Source organism: Branchiostoma floridae, chromosome 5 (genome assembly GCF_000003815.2).
Source record: "Branchiostoma floridae strain S238N-H82 chromosome 5, Bfl_VNyyK, whole genome shotgun sequence".
NCBI classification, from domain to species: Eukaryota; Metazoa; Chordata; class Leptocardii; order Amphioxiformes; family Branchiostomatidae; genus Branchiostoma; species Branchiostoma floridae.
This window is the reverse complement of record NC_049983.1, coordinates 19133486-19157112: the sequence shown is the minus strand read 5'-3', so window position 1 is coordinate 19157112 and position 23627 is coordinate 19133486. Positions and strand designations below refer to the sequence as shown.

The 23627-nt window shown below is 40.1% G+C and overlaps 1 protein-coding gene across 1 annotated transcript in view; it reads left to right on the top strand.

The window, feature by feature from the left end:
- Positions 1-23627, top strand: part of LOC118416245 (GRIP1-associated protein 1-like) — a 135417-nt gene that overhangs the window by 7432 nt on the left and 104358 nt on the right. The window contains exons 2-22 of the mRNA XM_035821330.1: positions 5425-5491; positions 5923-5987; positions 6536-6586; positions 7393-7500; positions 8033-8186; positions 8828-8879; positions 10163-10252; positions 11058-11105; positions 11913-11983; positions 12402-12482; positions 13487-13576; positions 14016-14068; positions 14302-14350; positions 14540-14610; positions 15011-15058; positions 15304-15335; positions 15698-15791; positions 16591-16722; positions 19173-19265; positions 19939-19977; positions 21571-21762. Coding sequence (XP_035677223.1) covers positions 5425-5491; positions 5923-5987; positions 6536-6586; positions 7393-7500; positions 8033-8186; positions 8828-8879; positions 10163-10252; positions 11058-11105; positions 11913-11983; positions 12402-12482; positions 13487-13576; positions 14016-14068; positions 14302-14350; positions 14540-14610; positions 15011-15058; positions 15304-15335; positions 15698-15791; positions 16591-16722; positions 19173-19265; positions 19939-19977; positions 21571-21762 — 1680 coding nt within the window. The remainder of the gene's footprint in view (positions 1-5424; positions 5492-5922; positions 5988-6535; positions 6587-7392; positions 7501-8032; positions 8187-8827; positions 8880-10162; positions 10253-11057; positions 11106-11912; positions 11984-12401; positions 12483-13486; positions 13577-14015; positions 14069-14301; positions 14351-14539; positions 14611-15010; positions 15059-15303; positions 15336-15697; positions 15792-16590; positions 16723-19172; positions 19266-19938; positions 19978-21570; positions 21763-23627) is intronic.

Sequence of the window (23627 nt, the reverse complement as noted above, 5' to 3'; positions counted from 1 at the left end):
TTTTTTAAAATTCACTTGCCCTAGAGAGCAAATTCATAAAAAATCTGCTGGCCCAAGTCAACTTTTCACTGGCCCCAAATTAAATGTTTCTATGTATATCCCTGTACTTTTCAAACCAAGGAGTTGAGACTCTTGCAGCTTGTGCGGATGTCATGTACTTGTTGACAAGGAGCATGATCTATAGTACCTTGCATTACAGCGCAAGCTTCTACTAGTTCTAGAGCAGCTCAGACCAACATCTACCCTCTAAAGAATAGCACACATGGAATGTGGGGCAAAAGGATCGAGCCAGTGGTAACTATGACCCCGTTCACACTCAGAAAAACAATTTGAATAAAACAGTTATCTAAATTAAAAATTTTCTATCTGACCCAAAATTGTGTTCGCATTGCTCTTGGGCAATTCGATTAGTGTGCCCTCAGTCTTATCCGAATAAAACTTTCGCAGATGTATCGCTGCGTCTTGTGGTAGTTGGCGGTGAGATTCTTAACTTTATCTCTGCACCGTTCAAGGGATTTCTCAACTCCATGCTCCACCATTCCTTTTGATATATCTTCATAAATGTCCCTGTTTTTATGGACCTTCCCAAGCTTTTTCTGCGTTTCCTCCCGCCCCAGATGGAAATGAGCAGCTTCGTTTGTTCTGGTGTTCACTTTGCGAATGATGAAGAAAATGTCCCTTTCTCTCCGCTCATTGTTGTTGGAAGTAAAACACAACGGAAAATGCTTGCTGAAAAACGAAGCGATCAGGCGTGTGTAGTGTTTCCCACACGATGCAAAGTAGGACCCCAAGTTCCCGGATGCATGACGTCACACCCCGGAACGTAGCAGAATCCTATCCACTTGCGCGTTCACACTGCTGAATCGCATGAATCGGGACTCCCCGCAGCGCAGTTCTATCCACCTCCCCGAGTGATTTGGGAGCGTTCACACTGCAGAAACTTATTCGAATTGGGCTGTTTATTAGGATAACATGTTTTTTCAAATTGTTTTTCTGAGTGTGAATGGGGTCAAGGCTGGTACTCAGGCTGGCTGATTGTGGATGAATGGTAGGGTAATTACAATTTGGCCCAATCTGCACTTTCACTTGCAATGCCAATCACCTCGCTTAGATCAAGGAGGTTCTATCAAGGCAACTTTTTTATGCCAATCTTTCTTTTTTAATTCGCTTGCTCACATCACTTTTTGGATTCCCAGAGGATGTCATCCATACAATCAAATCAACATGACCTAATTAAGAAATAAGTGCTGTTACAGTGCAGGACTAGTATGAATGTACCTTATACCAGAAAAGCGGCCTGCAGGCCGATTTCAGCTTCTAATGAATAAATAAAGGTTCAAACAAACAACAAACCTTAGTTTTAGGTTACATTATAATATGAAGTGTCCATCCTGGCATGGGATGATTTTTTTCAAGTTCAATTTTGGAACAGTCCCTTTTTGGCATAAGAAGGACAGAGTAAAAATTTCTAAATTTGGTCATAAGCAAATACCAACCTTTCTACTACTACTAGTTACCTTCACTTACAGATTTCCTACAGATTTGAAAATGTTTTCCTGAGAGGATGTTGGCAAGAACGGCCAACTACTATAAAATAGCTACATTGTTGGTATGTTTGTTGTGTATTAGGATCTATAGAATTAAATATTCAGGCAGATCTACCAGTGGCATAAGGAGTTTGGCTGGTCAAGAGTCCTACCAAAGTGTCTATTCAGTAGATTAAAACCGTTAATGTATTAGAAGCTGTGGAAACAATATTCCCCTGAACACATCTTGAAATCTTTTTCAGTTTCCCTCTGTCCTAGTCTGCTGGACTAGGACTGGGTATGCATACCCAGGTGCATACCCATCAAGTGACCAGTCTAGCATTGTTGAATGCTCAGGCCTGTTATCAGTAGGGATAATCACTGCCCCTCCCACTTGCCCCACCCATCTCTTCAAGAAGGGTAAACTGCAAATCCTTTGCAATGCCAAGTGTAAACCAGCAGTCATTTGACGCATGATGGGGGGGTTGTTGATAGGAGGAGTGATGAACTGAAAGTTTTATCTAAGACCCTGTTTACACTAAAAAAAGAACAAACTGATTACGATTCCCTGGTACCTGGACTTAGATACTTTTATACTTTCGTACAACATTGTAGGTTTTCTCAAACCCAGGTCATTTAGGGTCATGACCTAACTAACATAGTATATGTTGGCAAAGAGGGAGATCTTCTGCTCAAGTCAAAGATGTCCTTGTTTTTTCGTGCATTTTTCTAGTTTGCTCTGTGCTTCATGTATTTCCTCTCTCCTCCAAAGCGCGATCAAAAGCTTAATTGTTTGCTTCCAATTCCACTTGCCTTGACCCTGTAAAGCATTTTTTTTTCTTTCCAGACATTATCGATAGGCACAAGAATAAGTTAAAGACCAAACAGGAGTGCCCTGGGCACAGCACTAAGGAAGTACTCCCTACTGTGACCATCCCAGCAGCTAGAGGGGTGAATTGACCCCTATAAATACATAAACTAATAAAAATCTCAGACTGTCTACACACTGGAAACAAAGGTAGGGACAGATTAGCATAAAATACTGGTCAAAAATTCAAATATTTTTCTCTACTGGTTTTCAAGGAAACACTATCAAACCCTGCAGAATTATCAAGATAGTTGTAACAAAGTTACATAATCGAGGTCCTAATAACAGCAACTTTCAAATTTTGGGAAACCAACCTTGTGTTCAAATTGAAACTTTCAAGTCTGCTCTGCCAACTTTGTATCAAAATGTCTTTTTGTATCTACACATGATTGCAACTTGAAAATCTTCCTTATAACTGAATTAGCTCTGATATTTATGTGTCTAGAAATATGGCTAATAATGTGGTGTCTGTTTGCAAGTGTACCAACAGGGGCTATGTAGACTGTACATGTAACTGTCAGTTATGTCTCACAGTACCAGAGTAAGACAAGCCAGCATTTTCATTACTTTATATTCTGGGTTAGGTAAAGCTTTATGTATAATCATACTTTAATACCTAATGTAGTATCCTAATATCAAAATTGAATTGAAAATAAACTTGTGTTGGTCAGCCGTCTCAGCCAGCCTTCCCCGATGTGAACTCCACCACAGTGAACAGAAGACTGAGCTCTAGTAGTTTACGTTAGCCGAATTTATTGGGTGGTTTTATAGTACGGGGTTGGTCTTTAAGTGAGCAAACTTGTCAGCGTGGCATGTGGTATGGGTCCCGAACTACGCAAACTTTGACCTTGTGTACCTGGATATACAACCTCCAACTGGGGGAAAATTTGCATAGAATCTATCCACGTTGCGTTCAATTTCAGGGTTCGAGCCAAGCCGATTGTTCGCAAGTGTCTCAAACTATCTCTTAAGAATGTATTGCAAACGAGCTGGATCAGTGAAAATCCAAGCCGATTGGAGCGTTCACATTAAAAAAAACAATGACCTCTCCACCGCAAAGCCAACACTAAGACGAAAATTATTAGGCGAGGGAAAGCAGGACTTCGGTCGTAATATTTTGGACTGGACAGTTGGACTCTAGGGGGTCGTAGTATTTTGGACTGGACTCAGGGGTTTGAAGCATTTGGACTGGACAGTTGGACTCTAGGGGGTCGTAGTATTTTGGACTTGGACTCAAGGGGTCGAAGCATTTGGACTGGACAGCTGGACTCTAGGGGTCGTAGTATTTTGGACTTGAACTCAAGGGGTCGAAGCATTTGGACTGGACAGTTGGACTCTAGGGGTCGTAGTATTTTGGACCCGGACTCTAGGGGTCGAAGCATTTGAACTGGACAGCTGGACTCTAGGGGTCGGAAGCAAATTTCGGTGTCGTCAACCCCCCCTCTATTTTTTTTTTTTGGAACAGCCCAATGTTCAGCACTCGTTTTCCAGTGCTGATCGGCCTTTCTCCAGTGCTGAAGCTCCCTCAGCACTCGTTTTCCAGTGCTGAAAAGACGTCAGCACTCGTTTTCCAGTGCTGAAAAGACGTTTTCCAGTGCTGAATGTTCGTCAGCACTCGGCTCCAGTGCTGAACTCGCGGCCCTGGCGGCGACGGGTCAGGTCAAAGGTCACTCAGCACTGGTTACCCAGTGCTGAAACCGCCGTCAGCACTGGGACCGAGTGCTGATATACAAAAGCTTCGCCTTCCGCACTCGATTTTCCAGTGCTCAGGGGCACTTCAGCACTGGAACACCAGTGCTGAGCAATCTTCAGCACAGGAAAACGAGTGCTGACGTCTTTTCAGCACTGGAACGTTCTTCAAACCAGTGCCGAAGTATTTCGAGCACTGGAGTGTCCTAGTGCTGAGAGCGGTACTTGACGTATAGTATACTGATTAAAAATAAAGTTAAACTTTTGGTTGTGCTATTCAATTTAATGTGTAACTTGGTGTATGTATAGAGTATAGATACAAAGTACTGAAAGCGGTACTATATACGGTACTAATGAAGATGATTTTTCAAGTTTATGCAGTTTTAGCTGGTGTGTTACGCCGAACGGCGGTTTTGATATAACGTAAGATAGATTCAGATGCAAAAAAAGCCTGAATTTGTGTTGTTTTGTATAATTGAAATGTATAAGGAATGAATATCATTAAAACGGGATTGCAAACAAATTTATTGTGTCAATTTGTGATAGATATCGCAGTAGCCATGTCGATTCTGGTGAATACTAATGGTGTCAGGTAAACTGACCCACTCAATATAAACGCATTGAAGTGCTGAAGCCGGCGTTTCCAGTGCTGAGAGCGTCAGCACTCGGTTTCCAGTGCTGACGAACATTCAGCACTCGGTTTCCAGTGCTGAAGCCGGCGTCTCCAGTGCTGAGAGCGCGTCAGCACTGGTTTTCCAGTGCTGACGAACATTCAGCACTCGGTTTCCAGTGCTGAAGCCATCTTCAGCACTGGTTTCCAGTGCTGAAAAAGGAGGGTGAAGCTTTCGTAGTTTTGCGAGAGAATACATCAAATTGGATAAATTTGAATTAAGTATACCTTACCAAAGATAACTTGCTAGTCTTTGATAGTCTTGTTTACTGATCAATGAATAATTTGTTTAACGTTACCCCACAAGTAATAACTTACACGAATGTTGACATGTTTGGTAACGTTAACATCAAGCACTATGTTTAGGACATACACCGCACTACAAGTCTTCAGTTTCTGCTCCACTGGTCATTGCCCACACTGAAATAAGATGGTCATATTTTTAGACAGACAAGTTAGACTGGACAGGTGTTTCAAACACTGTAACGTTATGTGCATTATGTAATTAGTCTGGCAGGGATGATATGTAACGTTAGGCTATGTTTTCAGCAATAGCAGGTTTTTTTATATAATGTGCAGGTGCAAAGTGAAAATGCATTTGTACTACAAACAGTCTTTACCTGTAGTTTCAATCTTAAATTGTTGACCACATGATTTCTGCCCTCATTTAGACCCAGCTTCTGGAACTGAGGACTTCCAACTACCAACTACAGGAACAATGTCGCAGACAAGACAGAGGTTTGTGGAACAGACCAGTCCTGACAACTTGACAACTACTCAATTAGTTCAACCAATGAGAGGGTGGCTGCATGTCTGTCACATACGTCAAATACCATCAAATACTTTTTAGTTTGCATTTCTACATCCTGACGTTATATAATCTAACTCTTATTTATTTATTTAGCTCATACTGTAACACATGCTCATACACATCCATCTTTTCCTAGTTAGCAAAGCTTACACCAAAGTATACTCATGAGTCTTGACATATTGGCATCCTGCCATGTTGTGCTAGAAGAACTGCACAGTTTGCTATTAGGGCATTTATCATCATATAATAAAGGGTTTGTTTACAGATCAATGAAGCGTTGTAGAAAGGCTTTCAGATATTTTTATTAGAAAACAATGAACATGTTATCATATGAATGTGCTGTTTATTTGTTGCACAGAACTGGTCAACCTGCGGAGCACCTCAGCCTCTCTGGAGAAGGAGTTACAGAAGGAGAAAGGCAAGGTACTGTTGTCCGGGATAGTCATTTACAAATTATACTACATTATATGTTTGGACATTAGAGTTTTCTTTCAGTTTCATACAACCAGTGTTTCTCCCCTGCTGACTTCGTACATTTTATGAGAATCATACTATCATTGACTCCTGTACAAAATGTATGATTTGTATATTCTATGAGAACTGTACTATCCTTGACTCCTACATGAATATTAAATGTAGGGCAGAGTTCTATAGACAACAATGCAGGGACTGTCAGACTGTATAATGTATTAGGTGCAGACGGGGAATTGTATAAATATATTTATGACAACCCTCATACCTGTTCACGTGTACATGTATGTCAAGGCAAGACATTTATGTATTTGTGAAGTACATAAATTTGTGAAATACTGCCACCGGCTATGGGACTGAGGGAGAAAGTGAGAGAGATACAGAAAAGGAATCAAATAAGATTGTCTTTGCATTGGCTGACTTTGACTTAGAGCCTTTTAACTTGACCTTCGTCAGCAATGTATATGAACAGTACTTGACCATTTGTTGTCTTGTTTTAGCCATCGTTTATGCAGAACATCGGCCAGAATATTGGAAAAAGCAAGAAGAAGGTATGTTGATATGGTAGACTGCTTACATGACAGGTAATACAACATGTATTTGAAACATTCTGTTCCAGGTTCAAGAAAAGAAAGTTGAATTGTGTGTGTTTGAGCTTGCAGATGTGAATGAAGATGCATGACATTGAATACCCCTTTCGTGATCTGACTTCTTTTTTATTATTACACTAGCCATTATGTCCTAAATACTGTACAAGGCCTCAGATATTGTCTAGAAAGTTATCAAACTGGCTGTACATTTAGTTTTAATGTACATGTAAGATAACCGTTATATTTTTGCCAGGAAGCAAAATAACTAATGCCTGCATTTTAAGTGCTTTCTGCTAGATGTCCTCATGCACAAACCTTACAAAACAGATTCAGGAACTGTAATCAGTCCTGTTTATCTTTGGCTTGTACTATATATAGCATTTCATGTATGCAGCATATTTTGGCTGTATAAATTGACTTACTTATTTATTAACTTATTAAATAATCCCTCTAATAAAGTAAAAACTGCAAAAGAAGACCACTCGAGGGACTGAGAAAATCTGGCCTACATAGACAGAACATTTTAATGCCTGTGTCAACGGGGAAAATGTCTAAGCATTAAAGGACCACAAAAAAGTGGTCACATTGGTCAGGTGGTCCTTATGTAGAGGTGGTCACCTGTTCAGGTTTGACTGTAGTTTCATTAGAACAGGCAAATGGACACCTACGTATTACATCCAAAAGAAGAAAAAACAGTTCAGATAACCACGGTTAGAAATCCTATGCATCTGTGGTAGTGATGGTTGTTGTTTGGTGCCCCCTTGCAGGAGCTGGAGGGACTGCAGGCAGAGAATGAAGCCCTGCAGCACCGGCTGGGGAGTCAGGAGGAGGAGTTCCGCCTGCAGAACCAGACTCTCATGGACGAACTCACAAAGGTCAGGCAACTCTGTGACAATCCATACTGTAGATTGTACAAAGTGGCCTTAAAATGAAAGAAATTGAAAAAAAGAATCTATTTGAAAAGTTCATTTTAAGGATTTAAGCTAGTAAGGAAGAGGAGCTAGCAACATGACAAAATGTGAACTTCAAAGAAGCATTATGCACAGTAAGTGCTTGCCAGAACTGTTGGGCATCGATAGGCAGATATGCATTGACTCTCAAGACTTATTTCACTTAATAGTGTCATCAGTTGCAGGCTTTGACTAAGAGCATATGTTCGGCCAGATAATTCACAGTTTGAACAGTGCATAAACTTGGTCAAAGGCATCTTAACTTAACATTTCTTGTCTAGACCATACATGTTTTTTTAATCTCTCAGGAGCCTTCAACTTTTATCATATTACAACTAACTGTACTCACAATGCATCACAGTGTAAGTGTGTGGTTCAAACCACGAACCAGCTTTTAAAGGTTCAAAAGGCCAGAAAACTCCCAGACTCATGCATATAGATGTCCCCATGTCTACAGGTGGTGGCAGCCAGTGAAGACCTGGAGAAGAAGAATGCAGAGCTGAGTAAGCGGCTGGCTGGGGAGGGGGGCGGCTCTGACGGCAGCCCTGAGCTACAGGACGAAGTGCGGAGATTACGAGCAGAGAACACCGCCTTACAGAAGAAAATAGAAGGTTGGTCAGATGATGTAACACCAGTTCATCTTTATCCGAGGTGTAACCAATGGCCATTGTTTTACAAATTAGGGATAAAAAATCAACGGACGGTGGTTTCAAATTGCAATATTTTCATAATATTGCAGTTACTTTCAAAACATTGCACCTTCCGTCTACTTCACATCCCTAAATATTCTGTTTCTAAAACAGCGGACATTTGTCATGCCCGCGGATAAAGGTGAACTTGCGCTAGATGCGCTGAGATTTTTACCACATTTATGGAAGGATTGACATACTATAACAGGGGAAGTTATGACTGTTATTGTTTGAACCACTCCAATAGGATGGACCCCTGCTCTAATCAATAAGTGTGGTAGGTCCTTAAACATGGTCATTTTTACCAGAGTGTAGTGATGAAATCTGTGACAAGTGCCTCTTCCAACATCCACAGGACCTGGAGTTATCACCCTCTGGGTTCCCAGCCAGTAAAGAAACAAGGCACATATAATACCACAGTACACATACCAAATAATATCACAGCACATGTACCACATAATGCCACAGTACACGTACATTCAAGAATATCTTGATTATTTACAAGAACAAGTGTAAGTACACAGAAGTGGTTGTGAAATCAGTTTTGTTGCATTTTTTTCCAGCTTCTCAAGAAAAGTTTGACAAGGAAATGACATCTTTAAAAGAAACAGTAAGGTAAGGATTCTTTTTGCAAATTGTTGAAGCTCTGAAATCAATAATGACTTGATTAGATGTGCCTGATAGATGAACCATTTTGATTGATTATCCTTTTTAAGGTCAATTGTACAAATGATCAATAAAATCTATTGTATATTAGTAAGTCATTTAAGAGCGATGGTAAGACACATTGGCATAATTTGACACATCATTTGATGATCAATTGATGAATGTTTAAATGTTATGATATAGCAGACTATTAGTTACGGAATATATTCTACTGATTTATCGCAGTAATATCATAATTGAGTTGTCTCTGACTTGAAGTATAGCTTGTTGTTTTTGCTGTGCCATAATCTATCCTTCAATAGTTTGTTGAGAATCTAAGTTGATATTCTGGTTGACTGGATAAGGTTTTTGAATACCAGTCTCACATTAATTGATTAGAAGTTAAAATCCTTTATCCGTGGGGTAATCTATATCCATTGCTTTCAGAAAAGGGTATTTAGGGATATCAAGTCAATAGACTGTAGTAACTGTTTCAAACTACAATATTTTGAACACATTACAACTTGAAACCACCATCTGTCTAGTTCATATCTTTTAATACCGTGTTGACAAACATCAACGAATATAGGTTACCCCATGGATAAAGGTGAACTAGTGTTATCAGTCCTTAACCCTCGGTACTCCTTTGAGTGCCCCAAAATCCATCCTATCCTAGCTCCAGTTTCCTCCTCTGATCACGTCCAAACAGACTTTTCTCACTTTAATTTTTCAAAACTTGTGGTTAGCTGGTAAGGTGATTTCAAAAGAATAGTAGGCAGCATCACTGACCAACTCACAGGCATAGATGACCTTGCTCACAGCAATCTCCCAACCAAACTCTAGAGAAGGTCAGGAGGCCATGTTTGGCTAAATGTGAGATGGGCTAATACTCGTAATTAGAGCTCTACATGCCAGCTTGATGATACTGAAAATAGAATGATTGGTATAGTCCTTATAATACTAGCTCACCTTTATCCGTGGGGTAACCTGATGTACATGTATTTAAAAGCAGCGGGATATTGAATCGACGAACAGTAGTTTCAAATTGCAATAGATCCAAAATACTGCTGTTTAAACCATCATCCTTTTGTCTTGATATCCGAATTTCCATACAAATCCTGTTTTAAAAAGAAATCTGATGTAGATTACCCTGCAGGTAAAGGTGAACTAGCATTATATAAACTTAGACGTTAAACTTTACTGTTGATGGTGCTGAATTTAGAACCTTGTGGTCTGTCCCCTGTTGTTCCTAGCGCCTTGACATCAGCTAACGCTGAGCTGGAGACCAGATGTGTGAAGCTGTCTGGACAGAGAGGTGTGCCTGCAGGAGGTCCAGAGGACAGGTAGGGGGCGCTTTTCTCTGTTCATCCTTTTCGTTTAGGACTCTTGTCTGTGTGTTGCGTGCAGGGCTGTCCACAGGTTGAATTTTTTGTCCCAGTTATTGGTTGGGAGCCCATGTTGTTGATTTCCTGGTTTAGGCCTCACCAATTTTATTTGTTGTTTCTCGGATTTCCTGTCCGATCTCCGGTCTACCCACGACTTTTTAAAAAGTTTTTTTTTTTTTGACCAACCGACCCAATTTTTTTTCTGAAAAAATCTGAGAAACAACAAATAAAATTGGTGTAGCCTTAACATGTCATTTTAACATAGCTCATAAAAAATACATTTTCCAACGATTTCATGTCATGAAGTTAAGATTTTTCGGACGGATGAGTTAATATTTTTTCTGTCTCAACAAGCAAATTTTTATTAGCAAATTTTTGGTCCTGGGACAGAGGGACAGGTCCTAGAGACAGCCCTGGTTGTGTGTAAACCTAGTGCTAGATGGAATGAAAATATGTTTTTAATGTAGGACTAGAACAATCAGTAGCATACCCAAGATGGCTTTATTTATTTAACCAACTACAAGGGTGTGAACAGTTTTATTCCCTTTATCATGTGTCCTTTTCTAGAATTAACCAAGTTTTAGCATTCTCGCTATTTCTTCCTTTCAGTCTTACTAATAGCATGCTTGCAATAGTATGGACTGTACTGGTAAAAAAGCGTCTTAAAAAGTATCAGAAAAAGCACTGATGTTCCTTTTAAAGAACGCGGTAGTCTTACTTGTATTATCAAAGTCCTTACTCATCCTCTACTGACCCTCTTCAGACTGTCATCGTCTCTACATGTCCGTCTGTCACCAGTACCGAAGGGACAGTAAGTAGCTGGTCCAGTTGTAGTTAAACATGCATTGTTTTGACAGTCTTGTATCTGTTTTGTGTTGTATCGATTGTCTGGTCCTACCTGGTCCATTGTATAAGCTAGTTTGTGGTTTGAAATGCTAATGTGCAGTGTCAGGCATTGTGGGTAATATGTCAAAGTTGGAGACCACTGGCCATTCTTATGTATTGCCAGGGTCTCTCAACTCAGCAATCCATCCTACACTTCAGGCTGTGAACAAGCTTGTAGACTGTTTTGTGTTGGAAATGCCTGCTAGTTTCTTTCTGCTTTCTGTTGATCAAATGATCTGATTTGAATTGAGGGTTTCTTAGTCACAAGTTAGTGTCAGCTGAAGTACAGCATGATATAGACATTCTGGTCTGGTTTAAATCTTTGAATCTTTGAAATATTTTGCTTCTTTCACACGTAGTCTTTTACCCTGCAAATTGTTTGGCTTTCTGTCCAAAATCTGGCTCATAGAAATTACTTTGGAACCTAGGATGTCATTTTTTTCTGCTGACTTGTACACTTGGATATGCTTGGGCATGTACATTTTGCATTAGTTACAAATTCATGCCTACTACTTGCCAACAGTTAGAGAGCCAATCCATTCCCAACTCTGCGGAGTTCATTAGTGATAATTCCCTTTGCTGGTGAAGGTTCGTTAAGGCTGGCCAAAGCCTCCGTTATTGATAGACCTCAAACTTGGCAGTGGAGAACTCTCTTGGCATTAGTACGGTTGGCGCTTTCTTGCCAACAATAGCAGACTGATGGATTGAACTGCCAAATGGTACTTTTCTCCAGTGAGCGAACAGTGGAGGGGAGCTCGAGTCAGGAGGAGAGGGAAGAGGAAGAGGACCAGTCACTGGAGTCTGGTATGGATGGTTTAAGATGCTAAGTAATGCGAACAGTAATATTGCTTGAGGTTTGAAAAATGAGCGGCTTTGAAATTGTATGTACATTGTGTAGTCACATCAATCACATTATATAATATTTGGATTGAAAAAGGACGTATCAATCCTGGTGTTTGAAAACTTGTGTAGAAAGTGTCTCTTGTAGTTAGCGCTACTTCTGAAGACTGCAGGTGTGCAGAGATTTACATTAGTTCGAGTCTAAAGAATTTTGGAAAACTACGATGTATTTTCAACTTCACAATAGATCTTAGTTTAAGATGGCAACGTGACCAACCATACTACTTTTCAGAAGTACCAATTGTATCACATTGTGATTTGACTTGAGCGTAGTATTGATTATATAATGTTAATGACATGTAATTTTGTGCCATGACCACAGAGTTGTCCAGACTACTGGACAGAGAATTGACCAAGTTCTTGTCGGAGCTGCAGACCCCCGGTGGGAGTGACTCCAGCAGCGGTGAGCACATGTCTCTGTATTATCCATCTTACAATAACAGTTCCAGCAAAAAGAAAGATACAATAAGGCCACAGCAAGTAAATTTTATGGATGACATCCTCTGCAAACTGCAAAAATAGTGCGATAGGGCGGAAAAAAATAAGATCGCTACATTTTCAAAAATAGGCACCGTAAAGTTGTGATAAATGTTGTAACAAGAATTAAAGGGACAAAACATGGTATCGGAGCCAACAAGGCATTCATTCCTGTATTCAAGACATGTACTGGTGTGGTAAAAGTGACACTAGTGTGGTAGACTGGCATCACCAACAAAGTTGGTAACCACACTCATGGCTTCCATATTGGTGTCACTGTTACAACTATCCAATAAGTTTCATTTCTACAACTACAGCCCTGGGCACCTGAAATCAGGCAAAAATTAATGCGCATGCTGATGTCATCCATAAAATTTACTTTAAATTTGAGATGTATGAAATCACGAGTAGGGCCCAAAATCCCTACCTACCTATTGGTAATGGACAAGTGCGATAACACAATAAAGGACCACTGTTTAAGCGGTAAAGAAATGATATGTCCTGAAAGAAGCGATAACCTTTAAGCTTTAAAGCTAATGGATGATAGCTAGAGGACTGAAAGAATAAAGTATCCAAGGATCTGTTCCATCATTACAGCCAAGATTTGAGCTGACTTACCAAGACAGAAGACATTTGAGACTAGTTTATCCATCAGTCTTTTTCACAGTTTTGTCCCATCTATTGTGCCATCAATCTGAGGAAGCCCTGGTTAGGCTCTCACCAGTGACTATTGTTTTTTTCTGCAAGAAGCACTTCCAATGATGGATAGATTTGAAACCAAATTGTACATCTTTTATGGGATTGTTTCCTGTCTTGCTAAGTGGGCTCAAGTCTTAACTGTAATGGTGGATCAGATTATATAGGGTTTGATTTAATTGTAATTAGTAGATATTATTTCTAAGGACCTTTTTATGGCATTGTCCCCTACAGATGCAGCCTTACAGGAGAAGCTGGCTAGTCTAAGAGAACAGCTGATTCCAGAGATCAAGACCAGTGTGACCAGGGCTGGGCCAGTTATAGGTCAGTACACACATAACCAGTGTAATGGCTTAATTCGTAGATTAATGCCTTGCATTTACATGTAGAAGGTTGGGTTCAAACCCTTGCTGGGCCATACCAAAGAAATGATACAGACAGCTGCTTTTTTCAGCTAAGCACTCAGCACTAATAAGGAGGAGTATGGGAGTTGAGAACATCCCAGTACCAGTGGACTACCTACTGTAGTGACCTGTGTTGGCTTTTGCAATTGTAGCCACTCTTTGATGGTCCCTTAGACTACTATTTCCCAATTGACCCAAGCATTAAAAATCCTGTCTACAGCCAACTTTTAGCCAGGCATGTGTCTAGTGTGACATCAAACATATTAGGACATCAAATCATATTACAACAGCAAATCATATTGCAGTCTACAGCAAATGTGTACACCCTATTGCTTATTGCTTTACTTTATGTGTTCCAGATGGAGTCTATGTTCACAGTTCAGGAAGCTCTGTTGTGGACCTTCTCAGACAGGTAACTACAGAAGTCTACCAGATGGAAGAATCATTATAACATCAGAAGACAAGTTTACTTTCTGTCTTAGAGAAGAGGTTTACATTCTGTAGTACTTGTATATATGTGAACTGATATGTTATCATCACTACTACTGTAGAATCGGTTGTTCTTATTATGTTAATAGTGAAAACATTCATTTGAGTGAAATGTTTTGCATTATCTGTCAGTTGATATGTTGTTCTTGCTTCCAGACGGAAGAAAAATGTTCACAGTTAGAAAAGCAAGTAGAAGAAATGAGCGGTAAGAATTTCTTTAATGTTTTAGTAGAGCAAAAGATGTCAAGATGTTTTAACAGATACATGTATATATCATATCATATGAAGTTGCTTGATACATTATGCATCAAATATTTATGAATTTTTGCATCTGTCCAGATTTTTTCCTCTCATAATTTTAACAACCAAAATGTTGTTTCTTCCACCCACTCAGATCTCCAAATAAGGGTTGACACAGAAAGAGAAGAGAAGACAATACTGAAGGAGCAGATACAATCATTAGAGGTCAGCTCAACTCTAAATCTGGTCAAAGTTGGGGATGGATTTTGCAGCCTGCTAATATGATTCGTATAAGACTTGGAATGTGTAGATAAATGCATTTAAGTTCACCAGGATTTAATTTTGGGGTAGCAGGAAAATGCAAGTGTTTGTGGTTGTTTTGAGTTCATGGTAACACCATATACTGTAGTCACTTACTGTAATGATAAAATATTTGCTGTTGTTTTGAGTTTGCATTGAAGTGGCCACCGCAAAAATCGTGAAGACAAACTGCAAACATTTCTGCATTCCATCAAAAATCAGTGGGTTTGATTCTTTGTACTATTACTAAATTAGAATGAAAGTCACCTGCAAATTATTGTCAGTCATGTGTTTAACATAAGACATTCACTTCCTTACATTTCAGAAATCATATATTGAGAAGTTATCAAAGATACAAGATGAAAATTCTAAGGTAAGAAAAATTTTTAGAAATCTTTAGCCTAGTTTTGTTATAGTCCAATTTAAATGAAACTGCCTAAAATTCATACATTCTTTCATCAAATTACCTTTTATACCTCTAGAAATACCATTTCATCTCTGTGATTAATAGAACAATTAGTTATTGATGCTTTGTTTATTTTCTTGTTAGTGATTGTGTACTTAATGTAGATGCAACTATTGTATTGCCTGTTAATGATAATCTTTCCCCCTCTACAGATATCAGAAAAATTGAAAAAGAAGCAGGAAAGGTATGTCTATATGTCTCAGATCTTAACCCTTAAACTGCCAAACCCGGATATATCCGGCACACATATACATGCCCTGTATGCCGCGCCCGGATATATCCAGGATAGCATATTCCCCCGAAGTAGCAGCTTTGCGTGTGTAGCGCACGAACCCTGGAAGTTATGGACTTCGGCCTTGTTCAGGGGTTTCTTTTTGGAGGTCAGCGGCCAACCCTGGCACTGATAGCATTTTATAGGGCTGAAACTCTGTCACTTTAAAGGTTAAACGAACGATAGTTCTGTTTCCAACACAATTCAATTGACTTATCATTAACATGTTGTGATTACTTGCTTGTATGATGAAATGGGATGTTTTTTACTTTTAGCCTTTTGCAGCTACAAGAGGAAAAAGAAAAGATGTATTCAGATAACAGGTCTTCACTTCAAGAACTGAAATCTTCCAAAGAGGTAGAAGTAAAAGTAAGTCCAACACTCATATTTTGTAAGGCATTTTCCTATGTTTGATTGATTGTGAACATGATTACATTTGATATGTGGTGAACAAATTACAGACAAAGCATCATTAAGGAATTAAGGATACTTTTATCGAGTTTTGTATCTTCTTCAAGTAGCTTAATCAGTGTTTTACTAAGTGTGTAGAGACTGGTTTGCATGTGGGCATCCACTTCTCGATGCCTGACTTACAAAACTTATTTACTCCCAAATGTCTTGAGAAGTCTCCAGATAAAACAAAAAAGATTTAACGAGAGCTTCCTAATCATGAAGCTGCCATGCACAATGATGTATCGGGCAATCATGGCAAGATAAAAGGCTGAAACCATTTCTGCAATAAAGCTATAGTCTGACTAATGGAGGCTTCATTCCTTATAAAGGCACAGAGCAATTATATGGTATTATAATGCCTACAATATCCAGGCTTGATGTTTGTAAATTGACTCCAGGGTTTTTTCTAGAAAAACATTGCAAGAGAGAGCTCTGCAATTGAGCGATGCCACCAAGTGGGGAAGATATAGGGTACTTCCTACCAGGGTGTGGAGTTTTTGATAGTTCAGTATAGTTAATATAGTTGAAATGTAGCATTCTATGGCTTCCTAGGAGCCAAAACTACTAACAGACAGGGCACAGTTGAAGATTGTGGCCACATGTGATCCCTGGTAAAGAAGAATTTATGCTTCCCAGGGTAAGGGGACTCATGACCAGGGCATGAGGGCACAGCGCCCCTGTTTCATTGTTAAAAATTCCCTGGACTCTCCCTCAGGCGATTATGGAGCAGAACACCAGACTGCAGGAGGAGGTGACAGCCGCCCAGCAGAGACTACAGGAACTGCAGGAGTGGGGTGCACAGCAGGTGAAGGAACGGGACCTCCAGCTGCAGGAGCTCACAGCAGAGGTGCGGTAATAATGCTGGCTAAGGAGAGACCACACACAAACACACATACCCACACATTGTTTATTGGGAACCAGGAAAGTGTTTAGAATCAGGGCTCGAAATACTTGGGTTTTGTGCACCCAGGTGCACCCAAAATTGGAGCTGTGCACCCAATTTTTTTCTGTGATGCGTAAGAGAGAAACAGATGCGCAAGAGAGAAACAGATGCGCAAGAGAGAAACAAGTGCGCAAAAGAGAAACAGATGCGCAAGAGAGAAACAGATGCGCATGAGAGAAACAGATGCGCAAGAGAGAAACAAGTGCGCAAAAGAGAAACAGATGCGCAAGAGAGAAACAGATGCGCAAGAGAGAAACAGATGCACAAGAGAGAAACAGGTGCGCAAAAGAGAAACAGATGCGCAAGAGAAAAACAGATGCGCAAGAGAGAAACAGATGTGCAAGAGAGAAACAGATGCGCAAGAGAGAAACAGATGCGCAAGAGAGAAACAGGTGCGCAAGAGAGAAACAGATGCGCAAGAGAGAAACAGATGCACAAGAGAGAAACAGATGCGCAAGAGAGAAACAGATGCGCAAAAGAGAAACAGATGCGCAAGAGAGAAACAGATGCGCAAGAGAAACAGATGCGGAAGAGAGAAACAGATGCACAAGAGAGAAACAGATGCGCAAGAGAGAAACAAGTGCGCAAAAGAGAAACAGATGCGCAAGAGAGAAACAGGTGCGCAAGAGAGAAACAGATGTGCAAGAGAGAAACAGATGCGCAAGAGAGAAACAGATGCGCATGGGAGAAACAGATGCGCAAGAGAGAAACAGATGCGCATGGGAGAAACAGATGCACAAGGGAGAAACAGGTGCGCAAGAGAGAAACAGATGCGCAAGAGAAACAGATGCGGAAGAGAGAAACAGATGCGCAAGAGAGAAACAGATGCGCAAGAGAGAAACAAGTGCGCAAAAGAGAAACAGATGCGCAAGAGAGAAACAGGTGCGCAAGAGAGAAACAGATGTGCAAGAGAGAAACAGATGCGCAAGAGAGAAACAGATGCGCAAGAGAGAAACAGGTTCGCAAGAGAGAAACAGATGCGGAAGAGAGAAACAGATGCACAAGAGAGAAACAGGTGTGCAAGAGAGAAACAGGTGCGCAAAAGAAAAACAGATGCACAAAAAGAGAAGCCGGTGCTCTAGACAGGAACTGGTGGGCGATTGAGAAACAGGTGCGCAAGAGAGAAACAGATGCGCAAAAGACAAGCAGATCAGGGCTCGAAATACTGGGGTTTTGTGCACCCAGGTGCACCCAAAATTGGAGCTGTGCACCCAATTTTTATCTGTGGGTGCACTATTTTGATAGACTTATGTATGTTAAGATGTCAGTATACTAAGTAAACACCATATTCTTGACATCTGTGTGTTAGAAAGATAATAAAATGACTGTCATAGTACTTCTGATTTCTGAAGAGCTCCGTTCAAATTACTAATTTGATAGGTTTGCAATTATGTTATTCTGATATTCTACTTTATTTCATGTGGTGCACCCAAAAATATTTTGGTGCACCCAATTTTCTAGTTTGGGTGCACCAGTGCACGTATTCCCAAAAATGAATTTCGAGCCCTGAGAATTCTCTACTTTACACACACACACACACACACACACACACACATGCATGGATTCTATCTGCAATCATTGCATGTGATATTGTATGGTCCAGCTGTAGGAGCTCACAGCAGAGGTGTGGTCACAACACTGGCTAAGAAGAGACTAGATACAAATCAGTCCTACTTCTCAGGTCATAACGGTAACTAAGGAGAAACTAGATACGAATCAGTGCTACTCCTCAGGTCATAATGGTAGCTAAGGAGAAAGTAGATACAAATCAGTCCTACTTTTCAGGTCATAACTGTAGCTAAGGAGAAACTAGATACGAATCAGTCCTACTTCTTGAAGTCCTACTTCTCAATACTGGCTTATCTGTGCCAGATACATAGAAATTTTTTTTTTGTAAGTAAAGTGACATCTATAGCCTGTTTAAAGGGACTGTGTATCTATTCACTGCCTTTATGTCTCATATGAAATAAGATTGAGTATAATTCTTGGTGCTATGCCACTCAGAAGCAGGCCTGTCCTTGGTGCTGAACACTCAGAAACAGGGCCTGTCCATGGCACCAAACGCTCAGGAACAGCCAGTCTATGGTGCTTTAACAGTAAAAAACATGGCCTCTGCATGATGCTATAACACTCAGGATCAGGGCCTGTCCAGGACTGTCCATGGTGCTATAACACTTGGAAACAGGGCCTGTCCATGGTGCTGTAACATTCAGAAATGGGGCTTGTCCACACTAAGAAACAGGCCCTGTCCATGGTGCTATTATGGATGCAACTAAAGAAGATTTTTGCAAACACAAATGTCACCCTGGAAATGTTAACTCAGAACTGATACATGATCTTAACATTGCTTCCAGTTGTCTACCAGAAGCACTGAGAGCAAACAACATGTTCACAACGTGACTACAGAAAATGAGAACCTGCGGTCAAGTCTTGCAGCTATGGAACAGGTAAGTATTGCTGGATAACACACAAGATATGTTGTTGCAACAGTCAAGGCCATTTCAATAGACAAACTTTTCGAGCCAAAAATCAGTGTCTGCAATTTTTAATCATTTTCCCCCCAGATCACATCATGTGTCCTTATTAACTGACTATGCCTCAAGCCACCATGCCATATTTAATGGATTTGTTGATTTCAACAGTAAAATAACAATGCTATTATCGTACAGTTATGAGTTATTTGGACTGGAAGTGGAATCGCATAGGTGTTGGTGTCCTTGCTTTGTATTTAAGAAGAAAACTGCAGAAAATGCCCTTGTAGATTATCATTCACAAGACATTAGACATGTTTTTTTAATTCACAAGAAATAACGCAGTTGTAATCATGTGGCTGTGTTGTATTGAGATGTCTCTCAAGTCATTTTTCACTACAAGTGGCAGAGTAGTCATGTTCCATAATCATGACATCACGTGACATTATTTCATAGCCAGTTGTTTCTGCTTTAAGACATAACAGAGCAGGGATAAAAGCATGAACTGAGATGGAGAAAGTAATCATACAGACACATGTAATGAGTCTACTGCAGATCTGAACTTCTTTTATGTACAAACCAACATCTTTTATGTTTTTACAAACGGGATTGCTCGGGCTTTTGTTTTGATTTTTCCCCCACATTACAGATACAAGGTTCCAGAAAAGAAGAAATAGATAATTTGCAGGTGGGTTGTGTTAGTCGAATACTGGTTCATTTTGGGATTCACGAAAAGCTTCCTCTTAAATCGAGAAGCCAGTGGTCTCTACTAGTAATTTCTGTCTTTGAATCCAAGCATAGTATTTATGAAAATCAAATTTGGTACAGTACTAATTATTGCATAGTCTTTTAGAAAAGTCCTGATTACAGGGTAGCACCTCAGCATGGCTTTGAAGGACTGAACATCAAAAGGCAAAATGAAAAGCCGGCATAGATGCATTCTTGGTCCATAGAATTTTATTCTGAAACAAGCAATTTAAGTTTTTGGTCCCTTTTGTGAAAAGAAAAAGGATACTATAAGTGTGGAAGGTAATTAATTTAGTTGCTTCCGTATCAAAAATATGTAATTTTCATCACTACTGTAAGTCAATTGGCATAACATTTTATTAAAGCCAAACGTTTATTTTGTATGTGAAGGTGAATACAAAACTTCCTGTCCTGCCCTTACCAGCCTCTCTTCATTGTTGGATGACACCTATAATCTTTTTTCACTCTTTTGACTTCCACTTTTTTTCAAATCTTCTTTTTCCTGTCAACCTGCTCAATATATAAGCACTTGTCCTGTCAGAACTTAGAAAAGGCTTTTGCTTCTGGAGCTAAAGGTTAGGACTTTGTATAGAGGTACCTTCTTATTTCCTCGTTATTCACAATATTAACAAGGGTCAAGTCCCAGTAAAAGGGTGTTGTTACCTATGTCATAACCTATTTCCTTTTGCTGTATATCCAGAGACAATACCTATCCATAATGCTATAACTCTGAAACAGGGCTTGTCCATTGTGCTGGGACACTTGGGAAAAGGGCTTCTTCATGGTGCTGAGGAAAACGTAGAAAGAAGGCCTGTCCGTGGTTCTATGACACTCAGAATCGGGCTATCCATGGTGCTGAACACTCAGGAATAGGGCATGTCCATGGTGCTGAACACTCAGGAATAGGGCCTGTCCATGGTGCTGTAACAATCAGTAATAATATAACAGGACCTGTCCATGGTGCTGAACATTCAGAAATAGGGTGTGTCCATGGTGCTGAACACTCAGGGACATTGTCCATGGAGCTATAACATGCAAAAACAGAGGCTGTTCATTATGATAAGAACACTTAGAAACAGGATCTGTCCATGGTGCTGAACACTCAAAAACTCCTACTCTCTTTGTCCCTACCACAGAATTTTGCTATAACCTTTGTCTTTGTTCTATCTTCATTGTAAGGGTTGCTGCCTACACTGTCTATTAGTCTAAACCATACATTTCTTTCCTATTTTCTCATCCCTCTACATGTCGAACAAAAGTTAAAGCCTGATGTATCAAAAGAGGTGCTCAAGGTTTGCTTTATTTTTGATGTAGCGACTGAACAGCAGCCTGACAGGCTACCTTCAGGCAATGGAGAATTTTGATAGTACCTTTGTCTTCTATTACCACTGTATGGGTTGCTACCTACCTACACTGTCCTAAAAGCTAAACTATACATTCCTTTCCTGTTTTCTCTTCCCTCCACATGGCAAACACGAGTTAAAGCCTGATGTATCAGAAGAGGTGCTCAAGGTTTGCTTTATTTTTGTTGTAGCGACTGAACAGCAGCCTGACAGGCGACCTCCAGTCCATGCAGACAGCACACAACCAGCTGGTGCAGGAGCGGGACGACCTGCGCTGTCAGCTGCAGGAGGGACAGCAGGCCAACAGTCGCCTGTTGGAGCAGCTGCAGCAGACAGCTGAGGAACGCGACCAGCAGATGCAGGCACTCAATGAAGCAAACAGGGTAAGTTGTTTGTTTGTTTTGCATACCCAGCAAAACTGCCATATGGCATAGCACACCAGGTTTGCACTGAACAGTACAAGCTGCATGTCTGGACAGATTTATTTGGTCCACTCAGACCGGAAAGGTACCCAACTCTCTTCAATATGTGTGATGGGTTATTTAACATGCTCGAGGTGTGGCTGTCCTCAAACATTGTACCTCCAATTATATGTTATACTCTGTTGTTTTATGTGACTATGGTATATGTATAAGAAGTTGTGTTTGCACCAGCTTTCCTTCGTTACCTCCGTCTATTGAGATTTTGTTTTCGGTGTGTCTGTAAGTTTGTTTGTTTCCTTGTGAATCCATAGCAATCAGCTTCTTTGATTGCATTATGATCATATCGTCACCTTTATCACTTTACATCAAAGGCTAGCTAATTTCAACTTTGCTAACAGCTCTGGCTGAAATGGCAGCTTTTTTCAAAAGGACTTGTTTGTCTAACAAGTAATTATTCTACATCTATTGTATGTGACACCAGTCTTCATATACTGTATTTGCTATCATAATGGCATTTTGTGCATGCATGAAGTTCATATTACTGTTGTATGACCAGAACGACTCCCTGTAGTGATAAATGTGGTCCTGGAGATTACAAAGGGACAAATAAGTTAGACTTTTATGATTCAAATAATTCATTTGTGTTCAAATTTGCGAGACATGTCCTTAAGCAAAACATGATCCTTAATAGGAAATTGCAGTAACAGTATAACATATGGCCCAATTATAAAGTGCCTTGGGGAGGAAATTTTGGTTTCCAGCAACCTCATTTCTTCCTTTGTTAATGATCTCTGTGTAATGATTCCATAAAACATATAATAAGGAACATTAGCCATTGACTGCATTTCAGGTAATTTTTCTTACAAATATACATAAGGGTGACAAGCATGAAAAGGAATATGAATATGAATGTGCATGCACTTTAAGCATGCATACAAAAAATGTACATGTACACACACACACATACACAAACATGTACACATACACACACACATTCTGGTACAAACACATATGCACATCAATTTGTACTATGCAACTATTCACACACACACACTCATACGCACACACATACACATATACACACAAACATGTATGTACTATGCACACACACATGTGAGTACTATGCACACACACTTGCACTCCTGCACACACACACACACACACACACACACACATGCATGCATGCATCCCATCTGCATTGCCTGAGATAATGCGTGGTCTAGTGGGTAATGACCCTTTCCTTGAACCAAAAGGTCAAGAGTGTGTCCCCTTGGTGCCAGGTCTGCACGCTATGGAACAAGGTCCTTAGAATATGCAGTTGTAAGCTGTGGTCTTGGACATGGGCTTGGTAATAAAAGCATGGTTAATTTCCCTAGTACTTTGTGTCTTTCATCAAATGCTGGGTATTGCAGATAGCTCATAATTGATGATGGTGTCTGACAGACATTGAAACATTGGATGTGAGTACTTCCCTGGTTGTGTTTAAAAGAACTATATACTTCGATCGCATGGAGCACTTGTACAAAATAAGCAGTTCTGTTGCCAGAGCATCAGGTCATTTCTTCTAACATATGGTCACGATGTAAACTTTGATATTTCTCCCATGGCATCTACAGCAGATTTTGTTACTTTTCTATACTCTTGCCTTGGTGGTTTGTCCTTGTTGTATGGACTACTGGCTGTGGGTTACTTGGCCTTCAAGAAGTTAGTGTACTTGGGAGCAACCAATCAATTGCTGGCAGAAGCAGTTGCCCTTTGAATTTGCAGCACTAGGGAATGTAACAGGCAATTTAATTGGGTCATAAATGAATAACTCTGCATGAATT